General features: G+C 46.2%; 1 protein-coding gene and 1 pseudogene across 1 annotated transcript; both read left to right on the top strand.

Moving 5' to 3' along the window:
- The first annotated feature begins 1,297 nt into the window (after positions 1 to 1,297).
- Positions 1,298 to 3,992, top strand: LOC120689056 (transcription initiation factor TFIID subunit 4-like). Its single transcript, XM_039971401.1, has 2 exons — positions 1,298 to 1,456; positions 3,351 to 3,992. The coding sequence occupies exons 1-2, from the start codon at positions 1,298 to 1,300 to the stop codon at positions 3,990 to 3,992; spliced, it is 801 nt and encodes a 266-aa protein (XP_039827335.1).
- A 1,330-nt stretch (positions 3,993 to 5,322) lies between these two features.
- Positions 5,323 to 10,980, top strand: LOC120691615 (annotated as a pseudogene).
- Positions 10,981 to 11,384: the final 404 nt, after the last annotated feature.

The raw sequence follows: 11,384 nt of genomic DNA, 5'->3' as shown, positions 1-11,384 counted from the left end.
ATAGCATTTGCATGCTTGTATAATCAATACCTGTCATTTTTGTAGGTATCTATTTTAATCCATCCATTGATCATTGATAAATGCAATATGTTACTAGCTAGCTTAGAGCCTGTAGTATCTTTATATGCACCTGTGCATTTATCTCCATGGTGAAGCTTCTTTATACACATTCAGTTCAGGTGTAGTGATAAAGCATTTTTATACATATTCAGTTCAGTCGCATTTTTTTCTTTTGATAACACTTCAGTCGCAGTTTGGAGCAGCTTCTATCTGTTCTTGTCTCCATGGTAGCATGGATGATATAGCAGTAGTGGTTCGTGCTTTTAATGTTTATTATTGTTGTTTTAATTATTAGTTGAATGCATAACCGTTAGATTTTGTGTTTAGAGAAGTAATATTGGTATGCATGCAGGTGGTTTGAAGCTGTGTCATTAGTTCTTCACCAGTGCTTTAATTAAGGTAAACTTTACTTGTGTTACTTTGCAGAGCGCTTGCTGGAAATAGTGCATAGAAGGTAGAAGTTATTTTGTGCCAGGAGTGGAGCAAATGCGGATTGGTGAAAGTATATCATTGTGTTGCTTGTGACTTTGAAATCACAGATATTAGTGCTTGAGTTCTTCCCACTCTATGAATTTTGTTCTAGTTCGAAAATTGTCAAATAAATAGCTCATGTCTCATTTTATTTTGTATTATCTATCTGCGTATGTGCATGGGCAGGACCCTATATCCATTCATCTTGGTTGGGCAGTATATCCTGCTATTCTGAAGGCCACATGATTATCTTGTTTGCTGTATTTATCCTCTGATTTTTTTTATTAATTTTCTAAATCTCTCTATTGTTCCTACGCATGGAATTGTTGAGAAAAAAGTCTATTGTTCCTACGCATGGAATTGTTGAGAAAAAAGTGAGCCGCAAATGATGTCTATGCTGCAATTATATAAGTAGATAGCATATATGCTAGAGAATATTATATAGCAAATGGTGCCTGAATGCTGCAAAAACAACAACAGCGGAGGCGGAGGAGTCGGAGCACCTGAACACTGCCAAACAACAATGGGGGAGGTGGGGCGTGGCACCCAGGGAAGCACGGGGAAGCTACGTTCCCTGGGTTAATAACCCTTTACTTCCAAACTAAGCCTAAGAGTCTGTGGGCCCCACTTATTAATCACCCACCCGGTCCCAACATCGGCGCGCACTCCGTCGTCGTCCTTCCGCACTCCCTTCTCCGCCCCTTGCCAAAGCGAGCTTCTAGCTCCGCTCAGCGACAGCTTGGTAAGTGCGGGCGGGGGCCTGGCCATGGCGCTGCTCTCCGCCACCTCCCCCGCCAAGGCATCCTTCTTGGCGCTCCTCTTCTGCCTCGACGAGCCGCAACAGAATCCGCTCCTAGCCCTGGGTGCTGGTGGCGGGCGGCGACATCGGCGGGCTGGTGTTCGCGCTGGCGGCGCGGCGCAAGGGGTACGGCGCGACGATGTTCGAGCGCGACATGAGCGCAGTGCGCAGGAAGGGCCAGTACCGCGGGCCCATCCAGATCCAACGTGCTGGCGGCGCCGGAGGCCATCGACATGTCTGTCGAGGAGGTGATGCGCGCGGGGTGTGCACAGGGGGCCATCGGCGAATACATGGGTTAGAGCTGGTTTGAGCTATTTGGGGCTCAAATAGCTCAAACTACTCCCTTCTTCCCCATTTCTTAGGCGCATGACCATTTTGCGTTTTTCTTTCAATATAGGGCGTGTAGTCTTGGGATTAATGCTGCAGTAATCACCATCCTTGTTACGAGAAATTAACTCACGACATGCAGGATTTCTCGGCGGAAATTACATTTGCATGCGGCCATGCAGGTTTTCTCGGCCGGAATTCCATTTGCATGCGGCCATGCAGGGCCAGCAGGCTGCGTGCGGCCATGCAAGATCTCTAGGATCCAAGCGATGTCGTTTGGTCTCTATGTAAACTTTCACAACATTAATGCAAACCTTGGTACCTGTGAAAATGCTCTTGTGCCTAAGAAATGGGGAAGGAGGGAGTAGCTCTAAAGTATCAACAACATGAGAGTTAGATTGGGGCTAGATGCATTTAACTCATCCAAAAAACTATTCCCCAACAGGTATTTATTTGGACTAGTTCAGGTGGGGTTCACTGAAATGTGCCTTAACTAGAGAGGGTTTAAATGAGCTAAATGTGCCTTAACTAGAGAGGGTTTAAATGAGCTAAATGATTGAAAAAGTACTTATAATGTCAATTTAACTCTTGCATCCAAACATCTCATGAGCTAGAATTAGTTTAAGATTAAAATTAAACTAGAAACTAATTCTAACTTCTAATCAAGCTAGAGTATCCAAACATGCTCGTCGTCTTTAGCGGAAAGCAAACACACCTTTTACTCTTCCCGTCCCTGAAAAACGAGACGACGATTCCTTTCCGCATGCACTTCACAGAAAACCGCGTGCGGAGAAGTAATTAACTGTTGTTACCGATGGCAAGCTCCTCTAATAACGAGTAGTACATTAGTCTTTGGCCAATCCTACTAATCTGTTTCAAAAATCCTAAAAAGACAGTTACACTAGGGGTCGGTCCATTTGGACACCAAAAAAAACTTTTAGCCGAGGGAATCTTGCTATTTAGGAGTATTAAATAAAGTCTATTTGCAAAACCTTTTCATAGATGGACGTTATTTTTCGAGACGAATCTAATGAGCCTTATTAATCCACGATTGGATACAGTGATGCTACAGTAACTATCAGCTAATCATGGATTAACATATATCATTAGATTCGTCTCGCGATTTAGCACATGATTCTGCAGTTAGTTTTATCATTAGTCTATATTTAATACTTCTAAATAGTGATCAAATATTTGATGTGACACCTCCAAAAATTTTACCCCCATCCCAACACACCCTTAGGTTGTCCGCACTGTGTGCGGTAAAGCGATAAGCATATGGGGCGGAGTTCGCTTTACCGCAAAAATGCGCGGTAGCGGGGTTCTGTATCCCAAACGGTATCTTTTCGTTCGTGCCTCCGTCCTCCAAATCCAGAGCAGATAGCGAGGAACTCTATGGGTGCGGGCCCGGGCAACTAGGCGCCATCGCAACCACCGGCCGGCGCGCCGCCGCCGCCATGGCCACTGGAGAACGAGTGAGGGAGGAGGAAGAAGGACGGCGGCGGCGGAGCTCGCCCACCCGCGGCCGGCGCGGAGCCCCGTCCCGCCGCGGCGTTAGAGCCGGGGAGGGAGGAGGGCCAGCGCCGGACGGAGGTAGAGAGGGAGGGGAGGCCGCCTGGATCCGGCCTCCGCCGGAGCCCTGCTCCGTCGAGCTGCTGCCCCATGCCGGCTTGCCCCCGTGCCACCGCCGTAGCTCGCCCCGCGGGCCCCGCTCGCGCGAGATCCGCCGCAGTTGGAGCTCCGCCGTGGCCGCGCAGGCCGAGGCCGCGCCGGGCAGGGCGCTCGTCCCCTGCTCCGCCACCACGAGGAGGAGGCGGCAGAGGAGGGCTCGGGGCCCAGGGCGAGGCCGGCGCCAGTGGCTGGGGCGCGGGTGGCCGGCGCTCTGCTGGGGGCGGCGAGGACGACGGGGTCGGCGGGGAAGATGGACGGCTCGGCTCCTCCCTGCTGGCCCCGCGGCCCGGGCTGCTCCGGCCGAAGCAAGGGCACGCCGCCACCGGGGCTGCAGAGAGAGGCGACGGCGGCGAGGCGGGCCCTGCGCCCCGCCGGACGCCGTCTTCGCCCACACGCTCGGCTGGGCGCGCCCGTGCGCCCAGCTCGGGGAGCACAAGGGCCACAGCGAGGCCCGCCGCCGGGGCCGGGCGCGCCGGCCTCCGCCACCCCGCGCGAACCTCTGCGCTGCCGCACGCCATGGCTGCCGCCGCTGCCATCCCTCTGCTCGCGCGCGCCAGGGCCGCTCGGCCCGCCCGCCGCCGCAGCTTGCGCGCTCGGCCCGCTGCTCGCCGCCGCCGTGGCCGCTCCGCCCGCCCGCCGTGGCCCCTCCGCCGGTGGCGCCTAGATCCTGTCGCCGGCAAGGGAGGGGGAGGAGGAGCGCCGGGGGGAGGGAGAGAGAGAGAGAGGATTGGGAGGGAGGGGGAGTCGTGGAGGGGTGAAAAGGATAAAAAAAATTTGACACGTGAGTCCTGTGGTTGGTAGTTTGTATTGAAAAGAAATATAGATGATGAATGGGTACGAGAGAACTGGATATAGAGAAGGAAATCTCGATGACCAGGATGAAATATTCTGTTTAGAGAGTGAATTTAGAGTACCACGGTGCGGAAAGCTTTTGCATAGCATTGGTGTCTCAAAAACACATCATTTAGCATAGCTGCGGGTCCCACCATCTCGCACACACGGTTCAATGCACTGGACTCGAGTCTTTCCTGCTTTTATTACTCTTTCGCCTCCACAGCACCCTGTCGATTTGGCCTTGGAGACGGCATTAGAAATAACAATTGCAACGTTCCAAAATAATACATGAAACGTTTCGCCAACAATGATGCACCAACCGAAGCATCTGCACCGGTGGAGAAAATAGTTCTGATACTACGATTTCTCTTATTATGAAAGCGGTGATTTGTTTGTGTATGTTTACATTCTCTGTGTTATTTGGTGATAGAAGATTGTACCTCATCCTTGCTGTTGAACTGTTTTATACGGACCACTAATATCTCCGTTAATTTCTTTAGAAAACCTATTTTGTTCTTCACACTAATCTAAAAGCTGTTGCTAGTGGTCACAAGTTTACCTCGGACACTTTTTTTTTACCTCTTGAAATGATGCATGTGAGCTAGCTTATAGAATTATTATATTATATTTTTGTCTAGTAGAAGAAAGAAATAGAAGAGCTACCTCTTGATGAAGAAATAATCTCATACACACACTCCAGAATCATGGGAGCCTGATGTGTATATTCATCTATATTTTAAACTATATATTAAAGATTAGATCATTAAATAAGTTATCTCTTATATTATGTTTTGTTGAGGTGAGCTAGTTTTCGAGTGTAATGTTTTGGAGATGAAGGCGTCTTTCGCTTAGCCCAGTCTCAGTAAGAGTTTTATGAACATAGATAACTAAACTGAGAACTAAATAATTGTGCCAGATGAGTTTTATGGTGATGAAACTCTCCTCACATACTATGAGATTCCATCGTTCTCTCTTCTTATCATGTCAGCAAAATTAATAATATTTAATGTCATGAAATCCTTCATAAAACTCACGACGGTTCACTATTTTTTTTATAATAAAGAGCAGGGCCCACTACCGCGGTAAAGCTGCGAGTCGGAGACGAGCCGAAAGCGGAGTCAAGAAATTGCACAAACTGTAACAGCCGTGAGCCGATACACCTCGATCCGGAGTCTCGAGTCTCGAGCCAACACCAAGGACGGCGGACGCGCGGCGGCCACCCGAATCTCCCGATCCGGCCGGCCGAGCCGGACCGGGCATGGACGCGCAGGTCGTCCCAGGCGGCGGCGCGCTGCGGCCGTGGTCGGACCGCACCGGCATCGGCAGCGGGGTGGCGGCGCTCAGCGCGGCCATCGAGGGCGCCAGGCGGCTGCTCGCCGCCGCCGCGGCGCGCCGCGGCGAGCTGCGGAACAGGCCCTTGGAGGGGTACCTGAGGGAGGTCGGCCGCGAGGTCTTCCGGGCCGACACGCTGCTGGACGAGCTGGACTACCGCCGCATCCGGGAAGAGCAAGAGGCGGATGCCGGCGACGGCGAGCAGGTTGGCCGTCCGAGATTCTGCTCCCGTCCTTGTTGAAATTTATTTATTCATTTATACACTATTATATCAAACGCCTTTTTGCCCCTACAAATCTCGGGATGCCAGAACACGCGCACCCTCCCTCACAAAGGTCCACAACTTTTTCCTGCTCCGTCCATTTAAAATTATATCTTTGCGATCACGGGTGGGGGTATATGCACATTACTTATTTTATATTACAAGGAAAACAACCTGACTAAAGTTAGTGTTTACAAAAGAGATGGACCATTATAGTTCTTACATTCTCCTCGGTGCTCACACTGTACACAAGACCATACACAACATATTTGGACAGCAGATGGGATTAAAACATTTCATAATCGTTTCCTCCAAAAGCATTATATAATCTAATCTCATACACTTGTTATTTTGAGAATCCTCCTTTTTAGGATGTGTTTTTTAGTATCCTCTTTTCTTAGGATGCTAATATTGGGAACAGCAACAATGTGGAAACCACTATATATGGCTAATTAAGCCATCATCGCTTCTTACCAAATTTTCTTATTGCTATGCGCTGCCACTTTATGCACACCTGGCCCAATGTTATCCTAAATGTTAAACGATAAACAGTCGATCACCTGTTGTTTAGCCATTATTCGGGCTAAACGGCCAACGAAACGGCCTAAACGGCCGATTAAACGGGCTAAACAGTTGACTAAACGGAAACGGCTGGCCACCATTTAGCGTTTAAACACCATTTAAACGGCCTAAATGCCTGGCCCCTGTTCATAATATTCGATTTTGCATGCTTGGGTGATGTAAAGTCATGCAAACCAACGTATTGATTCTCTTCTCCTATTCCACTTCTTTTAAAATTGGTAGCTTTAGAACCTTTTTTACCATTTACTTGTCTCAAATATTTTATCTCATTTGTTAGTTTGTAGGCAAACTTATGGACCAAATTGGACACGGCGAAAGTGCCAGTGATAGCAATTCCAATTCATTGCAGAAGGATCGCACCACTGTTGACCAATCAGCCTCTGATCCATCTAAACTTCAGCTTGTCTTGTACAATGCCACTGCAAATTCTTTGGTACCGTGGATGGAACTGGATAAGAATGACATCTTATATAGAATATACAATCATGTCAATGAACTTAATGAGATGCAACATGACGCACTGAAGGCACTCAAGCTTGAGGACCTGGACGTCCTTGCTCTCGGAATGGGGCCTCCAGATATGGACTTCAGGGAGACAACTCCTCTTGCCATTGAGCCGAAAATTTATGGGAGGGAAAATGAGCTGGATCAAATAATCAACAAGCTTATGACTAGTGAAACAGATGATGGACACTTATCAGCTTTCGCCATTGTTGGGAATGGGGGCATTGGCAAGACCACTTTAGCTCGTCTGGTGTATAATGATGCAACCATTGGAAGGCATTTTCTGCTAAGGATATGGATCTATGTATCTGTTAATTTTGATGAAGTTAAGCTTACACACGATGTGTTAGAATGCTTGTATGGTGATAGGTTTGAGGGAATTGAGGACTTGGAGAAACTCCAAAAGTACGTCCAGGAAGGTATCAAGTCCAGAAGGTTGCTAATTGTTATGGATGACATATGGGAAGACCATGACGCAAGTCGATGGGACACATTCCTAGCTCCATTTACACAGACCCAAGTTAAGGGAAATAAGATTTTAGTGACTACAAGGAAATTTTCTGTTGTGAAAATGATAGGTGCAAAGGATGAAATTAAGCTAGATGGTCTGATGGAAGATATTTTTTGGTCCTTATTCAAAGACTATGCATTTGGGAACATGAGGCCACAGCTGAAACTGGCACATATTGGGCGTCAGATAGCAAAGAAACTGAAGGGATATCCTTTAGCAGCTAAAACTGTTGGAACACTACTAAGAAGAAAACTTGATGTTGAGCATTGGAGGAGAGTTCTTGACAGCAATGAATGGATATATCAAGGAAGCAACGAGGACATCATGCCAGCACTGAGGATTAGCTACAACCATCTGCCCTTACCTCTTCAAACGTGCTTCTCATATTGTGCACTGTTCCCTAAGAATTACCATTTCAGCACTGAACAGTTGGTCAACACGTGGATTGCACAAGGTTTTGTTTATCCCAAAGGAACAAAAAGAATAGAAGATGTTGGATGCGAGTACTTCAGTGAGCTAATGGACTCTGGGTTTATTCAATATGAACCGACAATGCTCGCTTACGTCATGCATGATCTTATTCATGATTTAGCACAGATGGTTTCATCTGATGATTGTTTCAATATAGAAGCCCTAGGATCTAGAGCAGCACCAAAATTTGTTCGCCATGTCAGTGTTATTACAGAGTCGGCATATCGCCCTAAAGGGGATGGCAGTATGCCACCTAATGAATCGTTTAAACAAGAATTTATTGAAACTATTGGCTCATTCCAACCCAAGAACGTGGGCACAGTTATGCTAATTGGCCGATATGATTCAAAATTTTCTCAAGCATTTCGAGACAAATTAGATGAGTTCAGAGCCATTCGTGTATTGAAACTGGAAATGATGTTTGATGGTTTGGGTTCTCTGGTATGTAACCTCGCAGCATTTATTCATCTTCGTTACCTGGAGCTGCGTGCTGCTTATGCAACTTCAAATTTGCAGCTGCCAGAATCATTATCTAAGCTGTACCATCTAGAGGTGCTCGATATCAATATCAGACATAATTGGGGATCTCGAACAGAGTTACCAAGAGGGTTGAGCAATCTTGTAAACCTTCGCCACTTTCTTGCCTTTGAGAATTTGCATACGAAAATTGCTGCTGTAGGGAAATTGAAATTTCTTCAAGAGCTCAAGGCATTCAAAGTCAGGAAAAAGAAAGAGTTTAGTATAGCTCAACTAAGGACTCTAATGGAGCTCAGAGGATCACTGAAAATATATGGTCTTGAAAATGTTGAGACTAAAGAGGAGGCTATGTTGGCTAGACTGAAGGACAAAGTACATTTGAGCAATTTACACTTATCATGGGAGAAAGGGCAAGACAATATTGCTTCTCACACAATAGTACTTGAAGGACTTCAACCACACACAACCCTCAAATGTCTCCGAATTGACGGACATAGAGGTGCTGCTCCCAAATGGTTGACCACAGAGTTTCCTCTTACATCCTTGCGATCTCTTCATTTGGAAGGCTGCCAGAACTGGGTGGCACTTCCACCTATTGAGAAGTTACAATTCCTTAGGGAATTACACTTGGTTCGTTTGTTTAAAATCAGGGAAGTTCTTATTGGTCCCCTAGAGGTGTTGGAGCTACGTGAGATGCGTCGATTGACAAAGTGCACTGTGTTAGATGAAGAATAGTCATCCAAAATTATACGTGTTCTTGAAGTTGTGTCATGTTATCGCTTGAACAGGTTACCCTTTTTGCAGAATTCTAGCAAGGATGAGAATAAGCAACGATTACCAAATCTCTACCGAGTTCATATTCATGACTGGCTAGAATCTGAAGATTTACCAGCACTTCCTGTCACCAGAACATCAACTGATTTAGACATTTCAAATGCTGGCTCAATTGGATCCATGTCATTCCGTCTCAAACATGCAGTTGGATCAAATGGGCTAACCCTAATAATTAGTGGTGGTCCCCATCTGAGCAGTTTGGATGACAAATTGCTTGCATTCCATAATCTCACAACTTTAGAAGAAATGGAAATTGCTGGGTCTCCAAATCTATCTTATCTTTCATGGAATAGTTTGCAGCAGTTGACGTTCCTAAAAAGGTTAACGTTGTCAAATTGCCCCAAGGTATTCTCTTCATTCCCGACTGGATACAGTCTGCCACCTTCACTTGAAGATCTTGATCTGTCAAGGTGTGGCATCACCGGGAGTCAACTGTCGGAAGTGCTGGTTAGTCTTACTAATTTGTCAAGCTTGAGAATAGCGCACTGTGATAAGGTAAGATCGTTGGCTGTAGGCTTGTTAACAGATGAAATGGACCTAATGCCAAAAGGCTTATGTCACATCCCACTTAACAGTTTGATGAGGATGCACAAGTTGCACATCTCATCTGACATGCATTTCCTGAGCAGCAAGGGTTTTGGAGAATTTGTTTCCCTCAAAGAATTGGTTATTAAAGGTTGTGCCGAGCTTCTTAGAACTATGCTTCTTCAAGCTGAAATGGAATCAAGCAATAGCATCATTCTCCCTTCTTCATTGCTACATTTAATGACTGATTGTTTGCCAGACGAGCTACTGCAGCACTCAAGGCTCACGTCCCTTGTTCAGCTAGACTTGGAGCAGAGTCCTAGTTTAACGTCAGTAAACCTGCTTTCCTGCACAGCATTACAGAAATTAGTAATTAAAAAATGTGACTTGCTAGCTTCATGTGAAGGTTTTCAGTCCCTTGCCCGTCTCAGCACAATGATTGTAATGGACTGCCCAAGCTTGGTGTCTTTGGCGCTGCAGTCCTGTTCGTCATTGCGGCACCTGCATGTCGAAGGTTGTCATGCATTATATACACTAGAGAGCTTAGTGCACCTTCCATTACTTGCTGAATTGCATCTAATTGAGAATCGAAATTTGATATCTCTTAAGTTGCACTCTCATGCTGCACTGGAGAGCCTGAACGTTCAAGGATGTCCTGCACTGTCGTCATTCGAGCACCTGAAGTCCCTTGGGCATCTTATTAACTTGGAAATCCGAAAAGCTCCAGGTTTTGTATCAGCATGGAACCATATGGCGCAAGAGGCTGAAATTACCAATCAAGAGCTGTGCTTACCGCTTCAGACACTACACATTGATGACCTCAGTTTTCTCACAACAGCAATATGTAGGAACCTTATTTCTCTGAAGAAACTATGCATTTGCACTTTGGATTTTGACGATGTAGACTGCCACATGAGAAGATTCACAGATGAGCAGCAGGAAGCACTGCAACGTCTTAACTCACTCCAACGGCTTGAGCTGTTGTCTATGACGTATCTTCAGATGCTTCCCTCAGAGTTGCATTGCCTTCCCTCTTTGCAGCACTTGATTATAAAGAATTGTGAGAGCATCAAGTCACTACCAGAAAAGGGCCTTCCAGCTTCGCTCAAGCTTCTCGATGTCGACAAATGTAGCACAGAACTGTATGAACAATGCCAGCATGTAAGAGGCCTCCAGTGGTTGTACATCCGCGGGCGTAAGCAAGAAAAGGGGTAGCTGGTTTATCTTGTGTATGATTATGTTTTTTTCATATTATGATATCTTTATTGCATATTAAGATTGAAATATAAAAGTAGAAAAAAGTCAACACTTGGCAGAATATGCACCTTTTTTGTTCCAATCCTTAGATTCTTTTGCCAACATTTTTAGAGTTGGTCTTATTTGGAAAAAAAAAATATAGCTATGCTACAAAATTTACATGTCAGAACAAGGGTGTACTGATGTGCTGCTAATTAGTGTGCTATAGAAAGGCAGGGGCGGAGACAGGCCCGGTGCTGCCGGGGCTGCAGCACCGGTCCTGCCCTCCAAATGCTAGTACTTATATGTATAATTAAGAAAAAAACACTTAAACTTTAATAGTCTAGCACCAGCCACGGGTACTTTGAGAAGAGAACAGCTTGATCATGGTTCCAAGCCAACGAGAAGTTTCATACTTATCGTTAGTCTGCATCACTCACATCTCTGTTTTTCCTAACCAGCTAGCTGATCACTTACCTTGACTGCCT

Source organism: Panicum virgatum, chromosome 9N (assembly GCF_016808335.1).
Source record: "Panicum virgatum strain AP13 chromosome 9N, P.virgatum_v5, whole genome shotgun sequence".
In the NCBI taxonomy this organism is placed as follows: Eukaryota; Viridiplantae; Streptophyta; class Magnoliopsida; order Poales; family Poaceae; genus Panicum; species Panicum virgatum.
The sequence above is the reverse complement of the archived record's forward strand: the minus strand, read 5'-3'. Positions and strand labels throughout refer to the sequence as shown.

What these genes read in the sequence shown, in the direction of transcription:
- LOC120689056 (XM_039971401.1), top strand. Translation starts at nt 1,298, where the DNA reads ATGGCGCTGCTCTCCGCCACCTCCCCCGCCAAGGCATCCTTCTTGGCG. An exon ending in CTGGCGGCGCGGCGCAAGGG is followed by an intron (nt 1,457 to 3,350) that starts GTACGGCGCGAC and finishes CCACCGCCGTAG; the next exon opens with CTCGCCCCGCGGGCCCCGCT.